This window comes from Neopelma chrysocephalum, unplaced genomic scaffold, assembly GCF_003984885.1.
Source record: "Neopelma chrysocephalum unplaced genomic scaffold, ASM398488v2 Primary Assembly neopelma1_138, whole genome shotgun sequence".
Taxonomy (NCBI): domain Eukaryota; kingdom Metazoa; phylum Chordata; class Aves; order Passeriformes; family Pipridae; genus Neopelma; species Neopelma chrysocephalum.
Genome location: NW_020897800.1, coordinates 515,122 through 541,384, shown reverse-complemented (window position 1 = coordinate 541,384; position 26,263 = coordinate 515,122). Strand labels below are relative to the sequence as shown.

Here is a 26,263-nt window from a genome sequence, read left to right as displayed (position 1 = left end):
AGTGCTGGCTCTCTGAGCTTGGCAGTCTCACTGAGAGGCTTCACTGTGTTTATTTGCTGTTCCTAGAGTGCTGCTGGCACTGAAGCACTGCGGCTGTAGCCACCCTGGGTATTGCAGTTCCTGTAGCAGCACTCCCCTGTGTTCTGCCAGAGAACATCACACAGCCCGTGCTCGCTTGTCCTGGACGGTCAGGCTGCAGTAGGATCCTTACAGGGTGACAACTTGCTGCAGGAAAATCACTGCTTTTCTGGTGATGTCACCTCTCATTGCCCTTGGTCATCCCTTCCAGTTCAGGCAGGAACTGGAAGACGTGGCTTTGGTCCAAATCATGCTCTAAGTGCTCTAAGCCACGTGAGAAATGTTAACATGGATAATTCCACCGTGTCATTTGGTTGCCCATTACTGGGGGGTGTCAGTGCATGAGTAATTCTCTCGCTGCAGTTCTGAAGCCATTTTCTGACCTGTTTTTCTGCTCTGAGAAGGTTGTTGTTCCTTGCCTCCGTGGTGCCAAAGAGCTCATGTATAATGTGGTTTTCCTCCCTGTAACATGTAGTCGGTCTCCTGTGATGAAGAGCTGATGGGCTGCCCCCATGACCCTGACCCCCACAAGGGAGGAGCCATCCACGCTGCCCAAACTGGGCACATCTGGGCACTGCACTGGCAGCAGTGGCATTTATTGACCCTGTCCTGTTTTAAGATGCTGCTCCTGTGGACAGGAGGTTCCTTTGTGGTTTCACTTGAGCAAAACTTAAACGCGAGCGCTGAATTTCTCTCTGGGCCAGCGTGGGGTGAGAAGGGTGGTGTGGGGTATGAAGGGTGGTGTGGGGTGTGAAGGGTGGTGTGGGGTGTGAAGGTGCTGCCCAGAGCCCAGGGGAGCTGGCCCAGGTGACAGTGGCTGTTCCAGAGTGTCCCTTTGTGAGCGCCGCCCTTACATAAGCACAAAGCAGTGTGATGGAAACCTCGGCAGCCCGGCCAAGTTCCCTGGTTCGGAGCCAGACATCTGGGATTGGGGTTTTCATGGCATTCTTCAGTAGCATGAGGAGCCTCATAAAGCAGCTTCTCTGGGGTATTGTGCCGGGAGCCGCATTCCCAAGCAATTACAGCCGGGGCTGCAGCAGTAATGAGCCCTCGCTTTGGGAAGGGACAGGAAGACAAAAGGGAAGCATTCAATGGAAGCTGCGAAGCCTTTGAACGTGAATAGCTGTGGGTGAATAGCTGTGGGCTCGTTAATTGGGATCACCATTGGGAACATTCCCTCCGGCTCTGGCTGTGACCAGGCTCCGGCCTGGGCGGGGGGAGCAGGGTGGCAGCAAGGGAAGAGGGCTGAGAAGCTGTGGTTCTTTGGGGTTTTGCCATTAATGGTTTCTGGCAATGGGGTCGAGGCACGATTGGGTCTTTTTTAGACCAGAACTGTGCTGCAAGTGGTTTTCTCAGTTGAGCGAGTCTTGTCATAGCAAAATGATCACCCACCACCACCATCCTCGTTAGCTGTGGGTGGCAGGAGATGGAGGAGCTGTTCTGGCCAAGCTTGTGATGACCCAGCAGCTCTGCACCCTGCCAGGGAGCACCGGGACACGGGGTGAGTGTGGCTGGGCCTTGGGAGCTGCTCGGGGTGGAGTCCAGTCCTGACACACCAAAACCTTGTTTGGAGTCAACTGGGACCGACTGGAAAATCTTCATCTCAGAGCAGTGCAGAGCTGTGCAGATGGGTGGGGTGGTGGTTCCTGGGTTCAGAGTCCCAGTCACCAATAATCCCAAGCACAAGTGCAGAGCTGATGTGAGCCTGTGGCCAGTGGGATAGCGGGAAAATTCCAGATAAGAAAACAGCCTGACGTGTAGATTTCATAAATAACCCAGCCCTGTTCTGTACACAGACCAGGATTTATTTACAAACCTGGCATTTGTACTGGTGTATTTCAAAGCTTCCCTATTCTGAGTGTTTCCTTTAGAGCTTGGTAGGTTCCAAACAAGAAGCAAAGTTTGAATAAGAATCCCTTTGGCTTCTGCAGTGAGTTATTGCTGGGTCTGCTCAGAGATGGGCCATTTGTGTCTGTGCCTGTCACAGAACATTTTGCTGCTGTTTGCTTAGAAAACAAACCAGAACCCCTATGAGCCAGTGTGAAATACTCGTCTCTGGGCTTTTGCATAAGCCAACAGGTACGATGTGAATTGTGGCTCAGTCTGAGGCATGGCACTGGTACAGTGCCCTTAAAGCTGTGCATCCTCATGGCTCTGCAGGGCTCTGCCAGTTCGGAATAAATGAATACAAACACACAGTTTCCCAGGGAAAACGTCTGGTGTGAGGTTCAGGGGATCAGTGCTTCCCATCCTGCGTGCAGGGGCTCCCAAACATCCCAGCTGACAGTGCCAGGACAGATCCCTGGGCTCGCTGGCACCGGAGGCAGCCGCACGTGGTTCAGCTCTGTCGTGCAGAGTTCACAGCAGCCCCCGGTTGAGAGTGACGTTTAATTCCTTGTGTTGCATTTTGTATGGAAAGGAAGAGTACAGCAGATGAATTTCCTTCTCTTCTGATTCCCTCCCCCCCGTTTGATTGCACTATTGTTTCTTTGGGCACATTAAAGTGGAATTTGACTGGAGTCGTTATCCGCTGTCCCCGCGCTGCCTCGTGTAATCCGCTTGCAGAATCCTCCGCTTTGTGCAGCGACATTTGCTAATGAGCAGAATGTAATTCGTTTTTTTGGGGAAATTATACGAAACAGCATTCCCATAAAACCTTTAGATTCATGATGGCTTGTTTTGTTCTCATAAGCAGCCCAAACTCCAAAGCTGTTCATCACCCTGCACGAGCTGTGCACGGCTGCCTCGGGGCGTCCAAGAGGAGGATTCAGCCCCAGTTGGAGAAGAGCCCTTCTCCACAATCCATTTCCATGCACGCTGCTTAGATCCCTGTGTTCAGGGGGTGAGGGCAGGACGAGCTCCTCCTGAATTAAGTACAGGCAGTAGGAAAAGAAAATGTTGCTGGTTGAAGTCACCTGCCTTGTTGTGGGTGTTGAGCACACGGTGTCTGTGTCAAAGCGTTTTTCCACAAAACGGAGTGTTTTATCTCATCAGCTGGGCTTAATACATTCCATTCACAGGATGGTTATTCCAGGGTGATGATTCCAAGCTGCAGCCCGAGGTGAGCTGAGGGAGGAGTGCTGCCTGCAGGGAGGATGCTCCAGCTCAGGTCTGGGCCAGTTGTTCAGGTAACTTCAGAGGCAGAACCCGGTGAGCACCTGACAAGGATCCAGTGATGGATGACACCTGCACTCCAGTGTGGCTCCTCCAGCAAACAGCTGACCTGCCTGCCTGCAAACCCTTCAGTAACACACAGCCCTGGCAGGTTTAGCTAAAAAAACAGTCCCTGACCTCCTTCCACACAGGCTCTGCCCAAGTGGCTCCTCAGTAAAAGCCTTTTTAATGTTTATAAACTGCTTTTAAAAGCCAGACTGAGCCAAGCTGTCATTTCAGTGACTTGCTAGAAAAATACCTGCAAGGAATTGTCCTTCATTTGTAGCTCCAAAACGTGGTGTGTCATCCTGTTTGGTGAGAGAAGCGTTACTGGAAGGTTGGGGTTGCTGGGACTTAAGGGGTTGTTCTGGACAGACCATGCTCTGTATAGGTTTAATAAGGTGGTTTTCAATACAAGTGATTAAGGGGAGGATTTCTCTTGCTCTCGGGTGCACATGCAGCTCCTGATTAAAAGTCAACTGCTGAAAACTTAAAATTTTCACAACTGCACTGCAGAGCTATTTATTGTGGAACATTTCCATTGAAAATGAGCCTTGTTTTAAATATCCTACCCTTGATGTGCTGAGTGCGAGGGGGCCAGGCTTACAGTTTGTGAAAACTTGGCAAAAACAAGCAGATCTCTTCAAACTGTTGGGGTTTGAGAAGAGAACTGTGAAGAATGTGTCTAATTGAAACTGTTCTTTCAAGAAATGCTAAGCAAATGTCTGGTAGATTTTCAGCTGCTGCTGGCAACATCTGTAAAAGGTCTCGAGTCTCCTGTGACATGGCAGCAGGAGGGTTGGAGCCTGCCTGGCTTTGATGGTTGGAGTGTATTTTTATTTGAAATACACTTGCTGTATTTACAAATAGAAAGAAGGGAGGTTGTTTATGTCCTCTGAACGGCTGCTACCCCTGGTTCCCCCTGCGGCAACGCTCAGTGCCAGCTCTGTGCTGGGGGACTGAACACCTTGTTTTGGGGAGTCACCAGCCCTGTGCTGCCCAGCTGCTCCCTCGTGGGTGTTTGTGTTGCCCAGGCTTGTGCCAGGGAGGACAGGGAGGAGCAGTGGTGAGGGGAGAGCAGGATGTGGGTTGGGAAGCTGGTGTTGGGATGTGAGTGGCAAGGGAGGGAGCAGTGACCCCCCAGCCCAGCCTGTCTCCCATGGGCCCACTCTGGGGTCCTCAGAATATTCCAGAGAGCTGCTCTGCACTCTGTGGGTAGCACTGAGGGGGTCTTGGCAGCTTGGCATGTCAAGCAACTTTGTCACCAGTCTTTGCCATTGTCTAGTCCTGGCTAAAAGCTGTGAACCCACCTTGGAGCTGGGTGGGCAAGAGGCTGCAGGGGTTTGAGGTGGTTTGTAACCCCAGGCACATCAGGAAGGGGAGCCTTTATTTAATTCTAATAATGGCAGAGATAATGTTGGCTTTGTGATGGTCCTGGGCACAGCTGTTCCACAATATCCACGGCGGCACACGCTGTGAATGGTTAGCAAGGTATCGAGCCCCCAGGATGTTTTCCTTGCTTTTCAGTGCCTGGATGGATTGCATTGGTTTATTGGAAGAGTGCTGACTTTCTGCTTGCAGTAATTAATTCCCTTTTCCGGGCTGGGGGAAGGTTGGTTATAATTTCCTGCATTCTTTTATCATAAGGCCAAAGGAGAAGCTCAGAATAGAGAACAGAGAGGAGCGCTGCATACATGCATTTTAAATTTAGTTTCAAGCAGTTAAGAAGATGGATTTTTGGTGGAGTGGCCTCTCTGTATTTGCAGTTTTCAAACAAGGTGACCCGGAGGATGGGTGCTGGATGTAGTGTCCAATTCCAGAATCCCTGCCTGTCCTGCTCACTGGCTCCCCTGTAAATCCCTACCCCCTTCTCCTTAGGGCACTGCAGTGGGCTGGAGGGCAGGAGCTTCCCTGCTGATAGTTCTGGCACTGCAGGTGGGCAGGAGCTGAGATGTTGGGAGGAGTACAAGTGTGTACGGACCAAAATCCATTTGTGTCTGACCTTGGAAACGTGGCAGGTGAGCAGCACAAAGCGAGTCCTCCTGCTCTCCCCCTTGCCTGTGCAGAGCAGGACATCCCTGTGTGGATTACCAGGGAGGGCTTCCCATGGCTGTGTGAGAACATAAGAGATGGGAAATACTTGCTTGAGAACCAGAAAGGCAAAGAAAAAGGGGAGGGGGGGAAGAATGAGTTGCTTGGGTGTTTTCACTGATTATGGGGGGTTTTCCCAAAGATGGCAAGCACTGCATGGCTCTGTCATGTCTTGATGCCACCTTTGCTTTGTGGCTCTTGCTGTCCCCAGCCCGTGTCTCATTGGAATGGTTGTCTGCAGACAGGCAGTGTGGGCAAACGTGGAAGCCAGGGGCTGGGGCAGGAAGTGCTGGAGCTCTGGCCCAGCCCTGACTGCAGCACGTGTGTGTGGTTCCCAGGGAGGGCTGAGGACAGTTTCCCGTGGCTGCTCTCTGGGTCCCAGCAGCACCGTGGCAGCCCCGTGCTGGGAACAGCCTCAGACTGTTCCAGAAGGGTCCGGGTGTGGGTGTTTGGGGCGTTGCTGGGTGTCTGCAGCCCTTCCCTTCTCCCCTCTCCGGGTGCAGCCACGGGCTCCCCAAAGCCCTGTGCTCCTGTTGCCTTGCCAACACGGAGGAAGGAGATGTCGGAGCAGAGAGCGGCTGCAGCAGAGCTGTGATGGGGGCTTGGGGTGCTGGGAGAGCAGGAGGAGGAGAGACTCACCACCCAGAAACCCCAAAAACCCCTCTGCACCACGGCGGGGAGGGAGAACGAATAACACTTGTGGAGGCATTCAGCGTTCACTCCTTGCTACTTCTGAGCTTGTACAACAGCATAATTTTTTAATGATGGGTAATGATGAAACATCAATTTCGAATCTGTTTCTCTGCCTTGTGCCTGGAGCTGCAGCATCAGGCACTGGGAGCATTCACAGGGAACCGGGTGCCCGGATCCCTGTTGGTGGAGCCGGTGCCTGCTGGCGTTCACCGTGTGGGTATCAAGGAGGAGCAGTAAATTGAAAATTGCTTCTAATGGGCTCAGTTTGACTGTTTTAATGCTTCTCGTGAGAAAACAAGAAATGTTGAGATTTTAAAGCAGCAGCAGCACGGCAGTGCCTGGTGATGCACGGGGCTGGTGTTTGTCTGTCTTTACAGTTGGTGTCCCTTTGGCGGCAGCTCAGAGGCTCCTCACCTGAAAGCAGGGATGAAGGGCTGTTTGTCTCAGCCTTCCCACGTGCAGGAGCACTGTGGTACATGGCTGTGGGGATGGGTGTGAATCCAGCCCAGTCCCCGTGGGGCTGTGACAGGGACGCTGTCTCTGGGGAAGAGCAGGGGCACAGTCCTGCCCCCACTGTAACACCCCTTGGCCCCAGGCTTTGGTGTCACCTCGTGCTCCGTGTTGGCAGGTGGGGACGTGGAGCTTGAGCAATTGCAAGGCAGAAGGTGCTGGAACAGCCCAGGGTTCTCGTGAGCAAAGGCAGAATTCATTGCTCCTGCCAACACAGCCCAGAGCATCCTCCTGCCTCTGTGTGTGCCAGCTGGGCAGGGCAGCACCCGGCACAAAGTGCCCGTGGGGCTCAGTGGGACCCCCCCCAGGGCTCTGCCTGAGGCTGCTCGTCCTGCCCCTGCCCTTGGGGCTCTCTGGGAGCCCCTTCCTGAGCACCAGTGCACGATGGTCACACACCACCCGTCCCACCACCAACAGGAACGTGGCAAAAAATTAATGTTTCAGCCAAAAAGGTGAAAATATGGAATGGGAAGGCTGCTCTTGCTGCAGTTCTGCCTCAGAGCAGATGCTTCAAAGGCAGCAGTGGATGGAAGTCACTCGCTGGAGCTGTCTCGTTCTTTCTTGAGGCAGTGTTTTGATAAATGTTGATGAGTTTCACTGTAAAACTAAATGGCATTTATAGCACGATGTATGCTTTACCCACTGCTTAATTATACCTAATGGTGTTGGATGGAAAAGGCATTTACCATTTTACTTTTGTTTAAAATGACAATCTAAACCTCAAGGCCTGTGGGGTTTTGCACAACGATGACGATTTAATTAAAAACTAAATACAATCTAATTTTAAAAGGCAATTGCAACTTTAAGAAATAAGTGATAAAATTTACAAAGAGCTTGCTGAGAGAAAAGTGCTGTGCTCAGTGTGCCTGCCTTGGGGTGGGGTGGGCATCTGAGGGGGTTTGGGTGCAGATTTGAGGAAGGTTGGGTGAGGACCACATCCAAAGTTGTTTTCTCTCTCATCATGACTGTATTTTTTGGGAGTGTACCTTACGGTCGTGTTGCTGTACCTGCAGAGGCAGTGAGTGGGGTTGGGCTAACAGTTTATAAACCCAAGGGTTTATTTTCGTGTGCAGAACACGGTTTCTCTTCCCTTCCTCTCAGCTCTGCCTTTGTCCTGGCAGCCAGCAAAGAGAACAGAGTCTCTATTGAAAACAAGGCGTGAGGAGTGAGTGTGGATCAGGCAAGCTGCATCTTTAAAAATAAACACTGGAGCAGAGCTTTGTGCCTTCCACTCAGCTGGCAAAGCACTGACAGCAGGCAGGAATGTGTTCAGGAGCATCTGCCCTTTCTCTTCTTTTCATGGGTTTAGTCAAAGCAAATCCCATAGATGAAGGGGAAAAAAACCTACCAAAATGAATTTTATTTCCCCCAGCCTGGATGAGCCACCGGGCGGAGGCTGAAGGGGGATGTGCAGGATCTGCAGTGAGGAGATTAATGTTTAAAGACGTTAGTGCTGGTCCTACACTAACATTTATAAATCCGAGGGGTGGCAGATTGAGGGCTGATTCCACATTTTTTCTTCCTCCTCTGTAAAATAATAAATATGGTAAAATAGCTCTCAGAGCTGCCTTTATCGCGGGGATGAATCAGGACAGTTGGTGTTGCAAGAGACTTAAAACTTACAAATATGTTGCCCTTTAGGCGAGCATTCATCATCGTGTCTGATCTGGATCTAGACTAAAGACTTCTGTTATACCTTTTTATCCTTCCTGGGAAGTAGAAATTGGAAGGAGTCCTCCCTTTGATTGTAATGCTGCTGCTGAGCTTTTTCTCGCCCTGTTTTTGGGGGCAGCGTCTGTCGCTGGTGGGGGTCTGTTGTTCTTTGACAAAAGATTTCATCTCTGGTCTCTAAAACAAAAAAAAGGTGATGGGGGGGAATGCTTAAAAAAAGAAAGGGAAGGAAGAGGCCCCTAAAGACAGTGCCCCTTCCTTCTGGCACAGTGCCCACACAGGTGAGGGGTTGGCAGTGAAGGGACCGTGGGTGCAGCGGGACCAGAATCCAGGACTGAGACATTCACGTCCGTGCTCCTGCCCAGGGAGGGGAGGAGTGGGCAGATAACACCTGTGAGCAAAGCCACTCACTCCAAAGGCTGGGATTTCATGGGGAGTGAGATCAGCTTTCCTCTCCTGATGGCAAACTGGGAATTAACTGCAAAGGGCAAAATAGAAACTCAGCTTGATCCCCAGAGGAGGATTTGTCCTCGTGCGTTCAGGTCGATGGGCCGGTAGCAGAGGGGTCACTCCAGTGTCCGAGCTCTTGGTCACTCCAGCTGGTAAATGTTCTGCCTCCTGCTTTTATGTAATGGTAAACTTTTGGGATAACAGTTGGACAGGTGTTTTAGGGAAGGCTCCTGTGTGTAACATGGCAAGGATAGCACTGGGATTTAAGGCTGGCTGTGTGCAGAGCCAAAGGATGGGAATAAGCAAGGATACCCTGATGAAATACTGTCTTCCAGTGTATTATTTGTTGTCCTCTTGTGCTTCAGGACATTTTCTACAGGTGTGCACATTTGTTATTAATTTCATCATTTAATCCTTGCTTATTGCAGTGGTGAACTAAAGATTTCAGACTTAAATATGCAGGTGGTGAAGGGAGGTCCTTTCTATGGGGAAGAGACTGGGCTGATGTTGATCAGAATTCATCGTGGGTGCTTTATGGAAATTCAGATTTCTTGGGTTTAAAAAAGATTATTAAGCTGCACGTTGTGACAGATGCTACTGACAGTAAAAAATAAGAAGGATGTGAACAAATCTGCAAGAAAAATGGGTTACAGGTACGGATATAAGACATATCTGCTCATTAGAGTGCAGTGAAACCCATCATCTGACTTGAAACAGGACTCCGTGTTGTTGGAAACCCTGTTGCTCTGGCTGATGGGAGTTCTGGGGGTGCAGCTGGGACAGGTCCTGTCAGATCCATGGAGTGTGTCCCACAGCAGCTGTCAATAGCAATGGCACCATCCCAGAGCCCCTGGAGGGGGCAGAGAGCCCTTGGGGGTGAGGGCAGGGGCTGGTGGGGTCCCTGGGAGGGTTGTCTGTGGGTGATGCTGTGGGACAATCCCCCGCCGTGTCCCCAGGTGACACCTGCAGGATCTGTCAGCTGAGGGGAGGGTGGACAGGGAGCAGATGGGGAGCTCCCTCCCCAGCCCCGTGTGCCAGCTCAGGTGTGAGCAGTGTGAGGCAGGTGGCTGCTGCTGGCCACTGCAGGGCAAAACCAGAGGTGACAGGGATGGTGACAAACCTGCAAACGTGTAAATTCTCTCCTCCCGTGCTCAGGTTTTGGCAGGGGCTGCTGCAGCTTTACCCATGTGGCACAGACAGAAAGGAGTGTGAGGCAGCAGGTGCTGTTAGACAACATTGTTCTGGTCAGGGAAATGCATTGAACATGCTCACTGATGGTGAAAACCAAGTATTTCATCAGTGCTCCCTCCTCTTACCTGCAGCCACCTGCTCTACATCAGGGTTCAGCTCCCCATGGAGCAGCTTATGGCAGGGAGAGGAAATTCCACCTGTATTTGAAACTGGGGATTAATCAAGGTCTCCTTCCCTGGATCTGGGCTGTGGGTGTCCTTGGTAGGAAGGTAGCTGGAAGATAAAATGCAGATAAGGAATTCTGTATTAGGGCACCATTAATAATAAATGTGTGTTGATCCTAACTGTGTTATTTAAACACACTGAATGGAGGCAGCAGCCTGCTGGGACTGTCTCGTGTTGTCAAACCTTCTCCCTTGCTGATGCTGCTTCTGAGCAGTGGTGGGGACATGGCAGGGGTGGATTTTAGGTGGTGTCCTTGACAGGTGATGGCTGGTAGTGACAAACAAGCATCAGGAGGAACATGAGGCAAAGGTCCCTGACTGTATTTCCTCTGAGGCCACGCACAGCTTTGCCCTTTCCTGCCTGTTTGCTCTCTCCTCTGCACTCTTCTTGCTTCTGCCCCTCAGTGTCCCCCAGCAGCCCCCTCAGAGCCCACAGCTTTCATCAGGTGCTCTCTCAGCAGCCTGCCCTTCTCAGATCCTCCCACAAAAACATCTCCTGTCTCCTGCTGTGCAGCAACCGAGGAGCCGCTCGTACCAGAGTCCTTGGGGGGACACTTGAGTAAACCTCTGACCTTCTGGGAGCAGGACAGTCTTTAGTACGTGACCTTTACTGTCTTGGCAATGGACCATCAACTTCCAGAACGAAAGCAAAGAGATCAGCTGCTTCTCTTTCTTAAAACTCTTCTTCTGGAAAGTTGCTGACACTGAGCATCCCTCTGTAGGTAGAGAGAGAGATTAACAAAATAAAGAGCTGCTGTAGCAACATCTTTTATTTAAGAACTGTCCAGTGGGTTAAGAAATGAGCTCTAAATGACCCACACAGCTTTCCATGCTGGCCATGTCAGCAAGACGTGTCGCTGTGCTTGTAGACAACAGAAGCTCCATTGTGGTGAGTGCAACACGTAGGATTCTTCCTCCAAATGATTCAGTCCCATTAGCCTGAAATACAGTTGTATCCTGAAAGACTGAATTTCTGGCAATTGCGGTGATTTGCTTTTCATCACAGGATTTATTAGGAATGTGGGATAAAAACCTGAGATGTGCAGAGCAGCAGACTCCTGCTGCCATGCCACATTCCCCCTCACCGGGCTCCTGGTGCAGCGTGTGCCGTGTCCCCTCTGGTCGGTGACAGAGCAGATGGATATTGATCCTCGGTGTCCACTGACGGTAACCTTTGAAGGGACAGGCGATGTATGGCCGGGGAGTTTGATCTATCAATATCTGGGTAATAGAAAGACAAGGGTGACATCTAATCCCAGCACAGGTGACGGATCATAAATCTGCGCGGACGCGACGACAGGAGCGCGAGGGGGGTTGGAGAAACCACTTCAGGCTGAAAACCCTTTGCCCAGAGGCGCAGAGGTTTTCATGGCAGAAAAAAGGATCTTGTTCCTAAGGTCCAGAGAAATATTTTAATTTGCTCATAGCACAGGATTTCTGTCCCTGAACCATTTTGGTTTCAAACCAGTGGAAAGAATTCCCCGATGCCATTGCATCACACAGATATTCACTATGTTTAAAGTCAGTGCAGCCTCCAGTGTAATTTCAGAGCTATTGTCATCCTTTATTCTTACTCTTTAAGCCAGAAAAGCCATAAAGGTGGCAGCGGCATTTCTTTTCTCCACAAATTTAATATCTGTGCACAGCTCGCTTGAATTTGCAGTATATTTCTCTGAAGTGGCTGTTTCATAGCGTAAACTCGCTCCCCACAATAAGTAATTTTTAGCACCATCTTGCACATTCCCTCTGAATGCGGAGAGTAATTCAGGGGGAGTGTGACTGCGGCGGGTGCGAGCGGCGCCGCGGAAAAGGTGCCGAAAGCGTTCGCTCGCGAAAATATGTGCTGAGAAGGAGGGGAAATAGGTCCCTGTGATCGCTGGGGCTGAGCACAGCCTGTGACAAGGAGATAAGATCCTGGCACCGAGGATGCCGAGCAGCAGGAGCGGCTCTGTTCCCGAAAACAGTGTCGGGGGGGGCTCAACAAGAGCGGGAGCCCTGTGGTGGCTGGTCCTGTGCGTGGGTCAGTGGTGGGATCTGCCTGGGTCTCGTGGTTGCTTGTCCTTAAATATGTACAAAGTGTTTGCCCTGGGTTTGGTGGTGAAGCCTGTGGGAAAAGCCACCCATCGTGGCAGCCACGTGTGGAATAGGTGCAAGTGAGTGGGAAGTGTCTTCCACTGCCCCGCTCGTGGGCACACGTGGCAAGGCCAGTGTCTGTCTTAGCTCTGCCAACACCTCTGATACCTTATAGGACACCAGGGAGTTGTGCCTCTGCTGGCAGTGCACTTCCTTGGCCATCAGCCATCTGTGTTTGCAGATCCACCATAGTGATGTTTTGGGAATAGGTTCTGTGAATGATAATTCCTCCCACCCCTCCATTTTCCCCCCCTAAATAGGAACTGATGCTCTGAGCATCACCAGGTGATCCCAAACCTGGCAGCAGCAGAGTCATCCAGCAGCAGTGCCCTTTCTCAAAGCAGTTCTTTAAAGCCTGCTGCAGCAATAAAGAAATGATAACATGCATTAAATTTGAAAGTAAAAATCTGAGTACCAGGTGAGTATTACCATTTCAATTTGCTGTAGTCGCTGCCCAGAGAGAGATGTGGAGCTGCCATATCCCTCCTCTTCATGTCACTGAACAAACTCTGCCTGGTTTGGCTCAGCTGCACCTTCCTGGATAGAACCTGTTGCTCTTGGTGTTCAGCACACAGGGATTTCCGTGGCCAAAACTCCCCAGCCATGTGTTGCAGCTGACAGACTTGCATAGAACACACTCAAAAGTGAGATTTTTCTAGAAATCTTTTTGTTTGCCACTATTATTTTTTTTTAAGAGCTTTTTGCCTGGGAACTGGAGTTGCTGAGTCTATTGCTGGCTATGGAGAAGATGCTGAAGAGGGAATAAGAGCTACTTGAATTCTGGGAAAATCTCAGAGAGGCTTGACTCAGGGTCACAAAGCTGGTAATTACATCTTATTAGAAGAGAAAGTTGCTGTTTCAAAAGGTTAGTTGTGGATCTTAAAGGAAAACAAAATTTTCCCCTGAGGGTGAGGGTCACACTGACAGAAGAATCGCTCAGAGGTGCCACGTCTGCTCCAGGCTCCGTGGCCTGGGAGGGTTTCCCTTGGGGACTGTGCATGGCTGGAAGGAGCAGGAGCTGCCTCTTCTCCTGCCTTCCCTTCGCCCCAGCCTTTCACAGTGACCTTCCTCGTGCAAGTGGATGAGAACAGCCCTGTCCTGGTGTGCCCCAAACACACATCAGGGAGGTACAGGCTGACTTTAGTTTGGGCTGGAAGTGTTGCTGCCCACCCTGATCCGTGTCTGCCAGCCCAAGACCCTCCAGCTGCAGCCCTGCCCTGGGCACTGCAGGCCACGGCCACTGTTGGTGTGTTTTGTGGGCAGCCTGGTCCCAAATTGTTGCCATTCTCTTGCCCATGAAAAGATGCCACAAAATGAACTCTGTCAAAAGCGATTCCTTTTCCTGCCAGCACAATCAGCGTGGATTGTCCCTTCTTCTCCCAAGTTCAACTGTGACAGCTTTTTAAAACTGTCTCCCAAGACTTGGAGCCCGGCTGGGTGGAGCTCCAGCAGCTTCTCCCAGCACTGCCTTGGCTGTTCTTCTCTCCCTCCTAGAAGCACATTTGCAGAGTAATTAAATGGGAGTTGAGTTTCCTCCTTTTTCCTGTGCCTGATCACGACCAAGGGTCTCTTTGGTTTCTGTGCTCTTCCCAAAATGCCAGTTGTGATGATTGTGTTAAAGGGAAGAGATGAAGCTCTCTGTGATGGATGAGAGAGCAGAGAATCTGGTCAGCCAAGAGAAAAAACATGAAGGAGACAAAGCTTCTGGGGGAAGTGGATGCTCAGTGTTTGTAAACCCGCTTGTGTCAGCTCTGGCTGGTTCTTTACCCACCACATTCCTTTTAGGTCCCTGAAACTGATAGATGAGTGTTGACATTCAAATTGTGTTAATTTTGGGTGTGGAGCATCGTGCTGCTTTTTTCCTTGAGTGTGTGAATAGACAGTTTGTGTGTCTGTGTGAGTTGTTTCTTCTGACTCAATTTATTAAGAGGAATTTTGTTTAGGTTTACGGGCTTACATAGTTCAGGTGTAATGAAAACTCCTCTTCCTTGGAAAGGGTTTGTGTCGGGATCCCGCAGGCTGAGCCAGCAGTGCCACTGCTCACGCTGGGATACCTGTGGCTCAGGCTTGCTTAGAAATTCCATGGAAATTGAAGAATCGTGCTCCCCAGCACGTATTTTTAATCTTTCCCTCTCCCCTCCCTGGCGCTTCCCTCCAGCCCGGTGTGCTACAAGCGGAGAGAGAATTGATTTTAAATGTGACCGCTGCATGTGAGCCAAGGTCCCTGGGCTGTGTCCAGCTGAGGGGAACTTCTGAAACACAATTTACTCGGCTATGTCTGTGTGCAGCCTTAAGAGCAGAGACTGCAGTGGTCTGAGGCAGGAAGACAAGTGCAGAAATTAATTGTGCAGGTTGCAGCCAAAGCGTCCCTCAAGCGCTGTGTTCCCCCGCCTCACTCCCCCTTCCAGGAAGTATAAAACACGATGTCGTTTCTCACCTTGCACAGGGAGATTCAGTGAATGAAGCCAGAGAGTTGCTCTGGGTAATGAAGGAAGCACACAGGGCGTTTTCCCTCTCCCTTGCACTGCACACACAGAGTTCTGGCTGCAGAGGTTGCCTGTGGACAGCAGCTCACCCCACACTCCCCTCCCAGGCTGTGTCCCTCCTGTTCCTGTGACCCTCCGTCCAGAGCAGTGCCTTGTACTCCAGGGCCAGGTGATCAAGACTCCAAATCCAGCCTTGGAGTCTGTGCATCCTGGAGTCAGTCTGTCCAGTGTGTTACACACTGGGGTGAGGATTTGTCCTTCGTGCTGGAGTCCCAGTAGGGAGTTTTGGTCTGATACATGGACACTGCACAGGGGCTTTCATAGTCCCTTCACGTGTTATAGATGAAAATCTGACCCATGTAATTCTCTTGGGGTTTTTCCTGTTGTATCTGCTCGTGCTTTGCCCCCTCAAAGCCTTGCCAGGGGGTTTAAGGTTGATTCTCAGCAGTAGCTTTCCTTTGCTTCTCTCAACTCTGGGATTCCACGTTGGGTCCATAAACTTCATCTCCCCTCCCCAGTCTTGTCCTTTTCTGTTCCAAAATATTGTCATGCTCTAAATGTGTCTACTTTAATGCTCCTCAAAATACTTATATACTGACAGTAAATATTTACGGAGAAACTTCCCGAGGCGTTGACATGAGGATGGGTCTAAAGAGTTCTCACTTTGCGTTGCATTTTTATTTAATTTGGAGTTTGTAATTGACGCTGCTCATGGAAATAACTTTGCTGTCTTGGTAAGCAGGAGCAGATGGGAGCACAGACACCCCAAATTTGGAGAAGTATGTGCCAGTGCCTGTGGGGAAGCACGTTCAGGTCAGCAGAGCAGACAGCGGTGGATTAGACACCCTTTGATTCAGAATAAATGGGCAAAGCCCGGGAGGCTGTGACTGCTCCAGGCTGGGGGGGCTCAGCGTGTCCTTACATGCACCCTGCCTGTCATTAACCCAGATAAATGCCTCGTTCAGAGGGAGCTGGTGCCAGCCCAGACCGAGGTGCTGGACTCTGCAGCCATCCATCGGCGGGTTTCATGCAGCATCCTGGCCTGAAAAGCTTCAGTGGCTTGAACTTCAAATAATTTATTTCTAAATTGCTTCTACTGTAATTCTTATTAATTCAGATAGTCTTCTAAGCTGATGTAAAATTCAGTAAACGCAAGGAACAGTTTAATGAATTGAAAATAGGATTGAGTCTTTTAAAGTAAATGTAAAAAAATATGCTGGCAATAATTGCTTAGATGGAAATCGAATCTTAATAGCTTTGTTAATGATTTGTAGGGAATATTGCGTTTATGAGAACATATCAAGCTGATCCTTGTGCAAGAACCTTGTTTTGAATGGGTTTGATAAAATTATTCCCCAGAAGTAGTTAGTAATGTTTAATATTTTTGCATGAACCACTTTTGAGATGTTTGATTTCGGCCGTGGGGATATGGGATGTGGCACAGGCAGTGGTAGAGCTCTGCTGTGATGGCCCTTGGGGTTTGGGAACCTGTCCCCACAGGAGAATAGAATCATTGAGGTTGCAAAAGCTCTCTAAGATAATCAAGTCCAACCATTAACCCAGGACTGCCAAGACCACTAATAACTTGTCCCCAGGGTTCAAGAGGGCTGTGTTAAGGGTGTTGTCAGTGTGATGGGGTGGCTGGATGCTCATCTGCTCTGAGGGTGTGGAGCAGGACCAGCTTCATCCTGGTGCAGAGAACGTGGAGCAGGAGCCAGGCAGATGTGCAGGACAGGCTCTTTGCCCCTCTTGCAGGGGGGTCTGTGCTCCAATGTAGGTGTTTGATAACAACTTTTCTTGTTGCACTTCTAAGTTCATCAGTCTGGAGAAACAAAATTTGTACTGGAAAGGCAGAAGAATGTGCCCAGACTTCAGCTTGGTGTCCACTGGATGTGGAGAGGTGTCTGATGGTTTATCAATCTCTCCAAACATTGCATCTTTTTGTCAAATGTTAATTACAAGGGATGTCAAGTAATGAATTCAAACTGGAAAGAAAGGAAAAAAAATGGAGAAGAGTGTGCAGGATGAGAGAAAACCTGGGGCATAAATACCATCCCCGGATTTGCTGCGCACAAACTTTATCCAAATCCTGGCTTTCTCGTGGCTAAGGTGGAAGCTGGGCTGTCTCCCTGCCACTCCCTGTGCCCAGGCAGCTGTGGAGCAGGAGAGGATGCTCCTGACCCTCAGCCCATGGCCAGGTGCCCATTAGTGTACCTGCGCTTCCTTTGGCAAATTGGCAATCAAAGTCTCAAAATTTCTCCCACTTTGATTCCCAATAGTTGCAGAAAAATTAAAATGCAAAGTGCTTTTCCCCTGCCCTCCCCTGTGTTCCGTGGTGTTGGAGGGGAATGTCTCAGCGTGCGGGTGATGCGCTGATTCGGTTCATTAGGAGGAGAGTTTTCAGGGTGATGACCTGTAAATGATTACAAGGCTCCCACAGCATAATTGCATGGGATCCTTTTTTTTTCCTGCCTCTGGACATTAATAGCACCTCCTGATTACACAGAGTGAGTAACGACTGATTCCCTGAAGTCTGTCTGCTCCAGTCAAAGGATAAGTGCTTCTTACAGCGAGTTGTTCTTTCAAGGTAATTTAACAAAATTCATCTGTTGAGAGAGGAAGCGAATTTTTGGTGTTTCTGTGCGTGGCAGTAGTCCTTGTTCCTCTATTCCCATGGCAGAGTCCCCTTCCCATTGCTGCTCTGTAATTTAGTGGTGGCCAGCTGGCTGGGCAGCCCAGAGCCGAGGGCTCCCCGGCCAATGTTCCTCTGCTGGTGGCAGTGGAGGTTTTCATTCCCAGATGAGACTCACTGGTGTCGATTCTGACCTCGAGTTCTGCCTCTGCTCTGTGCTGCAGGTGATGGTCAGAACTTGGTGACGGAGGATGTGACAGTGGTGGAGGGGGACGTTGCCACCATCAGCTGCCGCGTCAAGAACAGCGATGACTCGGTGATCCAGCTCCTGAACCCCAACAGGCAAACCATCTACTTCAGGGACTTCAGGCGTAAGTTTGTTGTTCCTCATTTGATTACGACTTCCACACTCAGGAGACGTTTGCAGAGGTGTCTCCTGTTAAGGCAACGCTGGGCACTTACAGTTCAGTTGGTTCTGTGGAGGTAGGTGAGACAGAGAATCGTAATCTCCCTCCTTAATGGAAACCTTCACGGTCCCCTCTAAAAGTCAGAGCGTCTTACTTTGCAATGGGAATTGATTGTCGTAATTCAGGGTGAATTGCAATTGAGTGCCAAATATTTAGCTGACACAAACAAATTGAATAGGGCAACACCGAGGCAGCGCAATGTTCTCAGAGGTAATCTCCCCGTTCCAAAGACTGAGAATTTCAGGACAATCTGTGCTGTTTTGTACCCAAACCGAGCTCTCACGTCACTTTTACGTCCAGTGAATGAGCCTGGCTTCGTGTCTGGTGGTGACAATGCCGTGGTGGCTGCAGTGAGACAGTTTGGATGGTCTGTGTTAATGTCCCTGTGGGTCTGGGACAGGGCTGTACCCTGTGCCCAGCACTGTGGAGAGGCACAACGAACCCTGTGCCCTTCTGATGTGGGTGTGGTCCACCCACAAAGACAGGCTGGGCCTGACTCGCTCCTGTTTGCTGTTGTTCCAGGCCCTCATGTTTGGCTGGTGACATTTTAAAAGCTCAGTTTCCAAATTCTTAAAAGAATTTGGGAGGCCATTACTGGACAGTAATTTTAAACTCTACTTCTCCCAATTCCTTTCATGATCTCTCTGAGTGCATTAGGCAGTGACGGGGCTGTGTAAATACCATCAGCATTTTACCATCACATCCCTAAGCCCTCTGATAATAAAACCATGTCCAAAGATTTGATGCTGTGCCCTGTGATTTGCTTGTGTTGATTATTTGAAATTATCTGAGACCAGAAAGGTTTTATAGGTCTGACTCCAGGGTAAGAAGTGGGATGGAAGCTGCTCAGGAACCCAGGGGTGCCTGTAGGGACCTCTGGGATTGTGGTGTGGTGGGAAGGGGAGGCTGCATCTCTCTGCGCAGTCACCAAGGCTGTGCTTGCCCCACAGCCCTGAAGGACAGCAGGTTCCAGCTGGTGAACTTCTCCAACAGCGAGCTCCGAGTGTCCCTGACGAACGTCTCCATCTCTGATGAAGGGAGGTACTTCTGCCAGCTCTACACCGACCCCCCCCAGGAGATCTACACCACGATCACGGTGCTCGGTAAGGACCCCGTGGGTGCTCGTGGGGAGCCTGGTGGTGCCTGGACACGCAGGGTCAGTGGGATGGGGCTCTCTGTGGGGCTGGGAGAGCTGCAGCCACCCGGAGAGGGAGTTCAAGCAAGGCTTTGGACAGTGAGAGCTGACAGCCAGGCTCGTGCAGTGACAGCAGCTCCACTTTAGAGCGGTTCCTGCCGATTAGCAGTGGCTGTTAAGGCCCCATTAATGGGAGAACCTGAATCAGGGAGGGTGACTTAATGTAAGATCTTGCTTGCTGATTAGTTTAAATCTTCCTTCTTTTGCTTAATGAGATTTGGGTCTTAGGTTTTTATACGTTGCTAAGTAATGTTTATAAGCAGTTTTACTCCAGCTATTATGGTTATCAACACCTTCAAAGTTTCTGTGTGCTTTCCAGCGCTCACAGGCACGGGAAGCTCTTCCAGCTCCTCTCTTTAATCGTACACAGGGAAAAACTGTTTGTTGGATTTCGTTTCACTGCTGGCAACCTAGGAAAGTGTTTGAAATCAGAGTACTCGCTTCATTCACCTGTAAGCCAGCACTGCGTGTCTTTCAAGTGGGAGACATAATGCAGGTTTTTTTGGTTTGGTTTTTTTTTGAACATGAATCGTGCTTCAGAGTTGAGGGAAAAGTCTGTTTTCTTGCCTTGTGCTTCAGTTGTTTTTGAGAAGGCTTTGTGGCCTGGCTGGTGTGTGCTGCCTTTCCCCCACACCCCTAAAGGAGGTGATTTCTTGTCACCTTCATCACGTGCTCGGGTCAAACCTCAGCTCAGGAAGCAGGCAGGGATGAGGGAGGTCTATTATTAGAAGGTGAACGAGGGAACAGTTTGCCTTAGCACTTGTGTGGAGAGACTGGGCACCGTGACACCAAGGATAGCACATCTTCCCTGTCTTTCCTATTATTGACTCCCTAATTAGGGAAGGAAGCGAGCCAGGGCAGAGGAGTGGTTTTCTGTGTGAGCTGGTCCTCACAGGAGCATGTTCCCTGCCAAAGATCTCGTGCTCATCGCCCAGACTTTGGTTGCCCAGATCTGAGGCTCTTTCAGAGAGTGATTTTGCTCGTCTGCCTCTGCTGCTGCTGGCTTGGGAGAGCAGAGTGAGGTGTCAAGGCATCCCCTTGGCAGTCGGCGCTCGGGGGGAGCTTCGTGTTTGCTTCAGCACTTTCATGTCTTCTCTGACACGATATGTAGATTTATTCTTGCCTAATTGGAACATGTGAAAGTCTCAAATATGTAGCCCGTTCTGTTCTTTTTAGAGAAAAGCCACAAGTGACTAATTAGTCCACTTGATCATCTGGATGGTATTTATACATATTTGTTCTTCATTAGCTTGAAGACCTGTGAGTCACATCTGAACTACGCAGTTGCTTAATCACATTGATCCGAGCAAAGTTTAGTTTCCTTTGGAAGTTCTGGGATTTTCCGGAGCCATGACTCTGCCATACAGAGTCTCGCTGTTCACTTTTTCCTGGGTTTTGCCTTGCTGCTGGTGCTTTCGTGGGGAAGAGGTTCCTCATTCCAGTGTTGTAATTTTTGAGCTCATTTGTTCCATTTCTGGGCTATGCTGCAGTGGTTGTTACCCCCTGAAGTGACAGCCTGTTTCTTCATATTTTTGGATGGTTTTTCATTGAGTGCACTGTTGCAGCTTTGTGTTTTGGGGCAGTCTTGAGCTAGGGCAGAAGGGTGAGCGGCAGATCTCCGTCCCAAAGGACTCATCATCAGACGTGGTGCCTGTGGCTGGGTGCAGAGCTGGCTCCCTCCTCATGCAGGGGCGGTTTTGGGGTGGTTTGTGGGAGTGTGGGGGGAGGCAGTGGTGTTCCCAGGGTGGTTGCATTCCGCTCTGCGCTTGTGCTCAGCGGCTTTTCGAGCATCCGAAATGAAGTTGATGTTTGCTGGCCTGCTTCCATGCTCACGGCTGAGCCTTGGAGCTGAACAGCAGGAGAGAAAAATTGCTATGGAGGTTAGAGGCTTGGTAAGTAATGCACTGCCAAGTGTCAGCTTTTGTGTTTCCTGTCCTTGTCAGAGAAGTCAGGAAATGTGCATGGAGTCAAGCTGGATTTTTAAATAGCAGCACACACCCGAGGAGCACAGGAGGCTGTGGCTCTCCCTGGAACGGTGCCTGCCTGGGAGGGGGAACAGAAAGTTAAACCCCTGATAAGTAATAATTTGTGAGACTGCGGTGATTATTTGGTGGAGAGTGAAAGTGCTCACTCCAATTACTGTGAAACCACCTATCAAAGGGTTTGATTGATTGAAAGATCAAATAAATGTTGTTTGCTCATTTCCTTCAGTAGATTTTACAGGTTTTCCTCGAGGTTTTTCTCTTGTGTTAGTGATCAAAAGATGTTTATTTCATCTGGTGTGTGTTGTGTTGTGTTTTCCATTCTAGTCCCACCACGCAATTTGGTAATTGATATCCAGAAAGAAACCGCCGTGGAGGGAGAAGAGATCGAGCTGAACTGCACTGCCATGGCCAGCAGACCAGCCACCACCATCAGATGGTTCAAAGGCAACAAGGAGCTAACCGGTAGATGTGTCCTCTCAGTCGCTTTGTTCAGAGAGCTGAAGTGATTTATGTAACGCTGGGTGTTTGTTCTCTGCTGCCAGTTTAAGGGGAAAAAAAAGGAAAAAGTGGAGCGAGCTGCTTTGAGCACCAGCTGAGGAACAAAGCACTGTGTGGGCAGACAGATTATTCCCTAACGCAGGGGGCTGAACTCCATTTGGTCCTCTGCCTACCTGCCAGCCTCGAGTGCCGGGTTCTGGAGTCCTGCTGTAACTGCAGGTGACCTTGAGGAGCCCAGAGCTGTGCACTGAATTCATTTCTGTGTGGCTTGTGTAGCTCTGTGCCCTGTTTTAGGTCTGAGAGGGATCGTCTGGGCTGGAAGGATTTGCAATTCACCTTCACGTCCAGCTCCCTTGTTTATAGAGCGTTTTCCCTGTGTTCAGTTGAATATTCATCCAGGGTGGGTTTCTCCGACTCCCTGAAGTCTGGTTGCTCCTGGTACTTGCACATTCAAGTCACTGACTCTGATTGCATGTGACATGCTGTTAGTTTAAGTCTGCATGTAGATGTGAGCTTGGTTGACAACACCTTTGTGCTTTACCCAGTCTGAGACACTGATGGGCTCTCCGGAGAAGTCCAGACTCATTACTTCAAACCCACCCCCCCGCAAGGGCAGGATAGAATCCTCTCTTTGGGCCCAACACTTCTGAGCATCCAGGCAGGCAAACCTGCTGCCACACAAAGTGGTGCCCTGCTGAGTCCCCACACCGTGGTGTGCAGGGTGTTAATGATGCCATTCTGGTTCCCTTCCCCATCCTGGTGGACGGCAGGGCAGCATGTTTGTCCCTTTGTGCCTGGCCTGTCCAGCTGCTTGATTGAGTTTTCTCACGTTGGCAGTTGAATCCCAGCTTTCTGTTCTCTGGGAAGAGTGCTGAGCTTGGTGCAATCCAGCTCACCCTGCTGAGTGTTCAGATTTGTTTTTTTTTTTAAACAGAATTAGGGAGACTGAAACACTTGACTGTGGGTTATGAATCATGGGAACTGTGGCTTTGCCCATGGGAAAACCTCTCCTCCAAATATCAGGGTGTGTCTGTGTCTATCCCGTTTTACTCTCATATATTATACAGAAATATTTGGTGTCTGGAAGAGCTCTGCTACAGAAGTAACTTCTTAGTGTTTTGCCTGTGAATTCTTAAATAAAAAGGCACAGATCAGAGCACTGAAACTGGAGCAGAGCTGTGCTGTCAGTGGCTGCTTGCTGAGTTCCTGGAAAAATCCCTTTTCTCCTGTCTTGTCTCGTCTGGTGTTGTCATCCTGCTCGTTTCTGTGCCTGCATCCCTCGGGCAGCCGGTCCAGAGCTGGGCTGTCCTCCCACTGCACTGCCTGTCCCTCCCTCAGACAGAGCACTGCAAATGCTCCTGCCCAGTAATACTACTTCTACTTAATTTAATCTGTTCAATCACTTTTGTAGCTAATTGTTGGAGTGGGGGGGATTTGTAGCTCGTTGGTTTAAGAGTGTGGGGATTTTGGGACGGTGTAAGGGGATTGTTAATCATTGCAGTGACATCCTGGGGACTTCAATTGGCCAGAACCTGACGGAGAGGAGGGTGGGATGGGTGTCCAGAGGGAACGTGGACAGGAGGGAGTTGGACAGTGCTTCATCCTGTCATCACTGCACTCTGTCTGTCCCCTCCTTCAGGCAAGTCAGAGGTGGAGCAGTGGTCTGACATGTACACAGTGACCAGCCAGCTCCTGCTGAAGGTGGGGCGGGAGGACGACGGGGTCCCTGTCATCTGCCTGGTGGATCACCCTGCGGTCAAAGACTTGCAGACACAGCGCTACCTGGAAGTCATGTGTGAGTAGCAGAACCTTTAATTCTCTTAATGTATAAAATTGCTCACCTGGGAGTTCAGGAATCGTTCACTACGTGATAAAATTCCAGCATCTGTGGGGATTATATCCTGTGATTTAGATAGAGAAGAGAAACCAAACTGTTGGGTACCACTTCATGGGCGAAACCACGACTTTCCCAGCCCTCTGTGATTCCATAAATACTTACCTTCCTTCTCTGAAGAAATAACTCTCTGTATGTAGAATTTGCATCAAAGGTTCCTGGCTGTGCTTTATAATTGTCAGAACAGATTAAATCTGAGTATTTTTCTTCTAGCAACCTACTTATCTCTTTGAAAAGTGTTTCTCTGCTCCCACTTCAAAGCGACTGGCCACCGTGGTGAGTTTACTGGCAAAAACTGGGTACTGTGCAAAAGAAACTCAGTGTTGTGCACTGTGAACATGCAGCACCGACGGGTTTTGTACAACAGAGTGACTGGAATTCTGTGGAATCTGCAGTAGCAGCACTGATTGAGGCCAACCTGTGCTGCTTCCTACATGTTCAGTGTTAATAATGCATCTCACTTCCCTTAGGAGCTGCTCCACTGTACATGACAGTAACAGGGTTTCTGAGCAGGTACCTGGAAATACCTGTGGTCCCAAATATAGCTGTGCTGGACTTCCAGTTAGTGGAAATGTTGGAGCTGTGTCCACGTGCCCCTCTGCTCCAAAACAGCTCCCAAAAGCGAAGTGGGACAGTCCCTGCAGCAAGACCAGGTGCTTGGAACACGGGGGGCTGAGATGATTCAAAGTTCTTGTTTTTGTAGGTTCCCTCCAACTACCTCACGTTGAAAGGAGAAGAGGAAGTTTTGTATTAATTTATTTCATCTGCTTCATTATGTAGTTTCATTATGAACATCTTGGTTACAATTCTCATATCTCCAAAACTAGCGGGAAGTAATGTTCCTGTAATGAGGAAAACAGGAATGATCAGATACTGCCTAAATTGGCAGATACGAGATTTCTTGTGACTGTGCTAATGTGTAATTCATTTATGCAAACTTAATGTCCATTAACATTTCTTGTAGAGCTCCATTAGCTTTAATAATACATTAGCACCTTTGTGAGGCTTGATCAAATACTTAACGGGGAAGAGCAAAAAAATCCCATCTGCCCTGTTCTGAGGAGGGATTGGAACCTCTCTGGGTTGAAAGGGCATCAGACAACCTTGAGGCTTCCTTTCAGAAGCAAGGAAGGATTTCCTCTGAAATCGTGATGGTTTGGTGGCATAGAAGAGGGCAGCTGTTTTTGAAAAAAAAAAAAGAAAAAAGAAAAAAAAAAGTATTTTTTCTCTTCTTCCTCAGATAAATCCCTCCTTGGCCACTTTGGTTTGCAGCCTTTGGGGCTTCCCTGTGCAATGCAGGCAAAGCACCCCTAAAGCACAGTTCTTTGGGTGTCCTACAGACACCTGCAGCCTTCAGCTCCCACACTGGAGGTCCTGCTGCATCCCCTGCTCAGGTTTCTGCCTTTAGCACCGATTTTTATCCTCCCCTTGGGCTGTTCCAGAGCTGTCCGGGGAAATGAGGCATGGAGCCTCCTCAGGAGGGAACAGAGACGAGCAGGGTGTTCAGACAGGTTTGGTTTTATGTTGTGAATTACACTCTGAGCCTGTTCAAAGCAATTATGTTCAGATATTGGGAGCTGACCCCGTTGGCCCGGCCCGTTCCTGCCGTGGCAGCAGCAGATGCTGCGGAACAGCCCCAGCCCAGGAACGGGTCACACGCTGTGACCTCGCAGCTCTGACAATTAACAGCTCTGGGACTGGAGCACAGCCAGACACCTGCATGTCAGACCTGCTGAGGGGCCTGAACCTGAGGAAAAGGCAGTTCCAGAGCAAACTCTTACCCTTGAGCTTTCCCTGGCTCGAGACGATGATGCACAGGGCAGTGGGAGAGTGTGGCTGGAGGAGGAGCTTCTTGTTCTTGTGGACAGGTGTCTCCATCCGTGTTCCCATGGAGGTGGGCTCGGCCTCTGGGAGAACTGGGGCTCTCACAACCAGGCCTGACTCGTTCATTCTCAGCTGCTTTTCAGATGTGGGATGTGCAGTGCAAGCAGAGGATGCTCCTCCAGCTGCTGTCCATGCCCTTCCACTGAGCAGGACATTACCTTGCAGGCACCCAGCTACCAGCTCTCTGCAGCAGTGGCAGCTGGAATTCCTTGCTCATCCTGGGTGGATGTTGCTGCTTTCCTTGCAGCTGGAGTGGCATGGCTCAGGTCAGTGAGCTGGGCTGCCTGTTCAGCTCTCTGCTCTGACATCCCCTCCCCACAAATCCTGCCTGCCCCCCCCCAGGCACAGCAGATCCGCCCCTTCAGAACATCAGCAGGGCACAGGAAAATGCTTTTCTCAGTAGTCTGTATTTCTCTACATTTAATGTATCCAAGTGGAGCATGAAATGTGTTGGGGAAGGACAGGAGGATGATGGATGGAGCCTGCTCAGATAATGAGGTGTTTTTTGTCTGACTAAATTTCAGAGTAGGGAGAGATTTTTTTTTTAAGGTGCAACTCAAAAGTTGTGGGGTTTATTTTCCAAGAAAAAGGCAGAAAACAGCAGTGCTGGGTATTAACTCGCCCTACTCCTTGACTAAGCCATTTGTTGCCACAGCCTGGCCTGTGGTGAAGTTAAGGATAAATGTTTCCACGTGGATGTAGGGTGTGTTATTGTTCAGAAGGCTCTGCAAACATGCACCATAATGTGCGTGAAACCCTCCTGGTAACACTCCTCGAAAGAGAACAGGGTGTGACCAAGGCTGGTGTGTATTTGCAGTGGCCACAACACTTCCATACCTGATGAACAGCCACAGCCCTGCCATGGGAGCCACAATCTGTGGCACTGGTGTGGAAACATCCCCAGTTCTGGCTGCAGCCACTCTCTTTTTGTGGCTCAGATCCGTCAGTGAGCGATGGGAGACCAGTGTGTTGGGTGTAATTTTAGAAAGGAAATGAAGCAACAAAATGCATTAAAATATCATTAAGGA

The 26,263-nt window shown here is 49.8% G+C and overlaps 1 protein-coding gene across 10 annotated transcripts in view; it reads left to right on the top strand.

The window, feature by feature from the left end:
- The window catches only part of CADM1 (cell adhesion molecule 1), a 137,749-nt gene that overhangs the window by 75,146 nt on the left and 36,340 nt on the right, over positions 1-26,263 (top strand). For 9 of the 10 annotated variants that reach the window (XM_027699538.1, XM_027699537.1, XM_027699535.1 and 6 more), the window contains exons 2-5: positions 17,537-17,683; positions 18,730-18,882; positions 21,284-21,421; positions 23,097-23,252. In XM_027699538.1, coding sequence (XP_027555339.1) covers positions 17,537-17,683; positions 18,730-18,882; positions 21,284-21,421; positions 23,097-23,252 — 594 coding nt within the window. Of the gene's footprint in view, positions 1-10,856; positions 10,951-17,536; positions 17,684-18,729; positions 18,883-21,283; positions 21,422-23,096; positions 23,253-26,263 lie in introns of those variants that run through there. The other variant, XM_027699529.1, reaches the window with a different exon arrangement.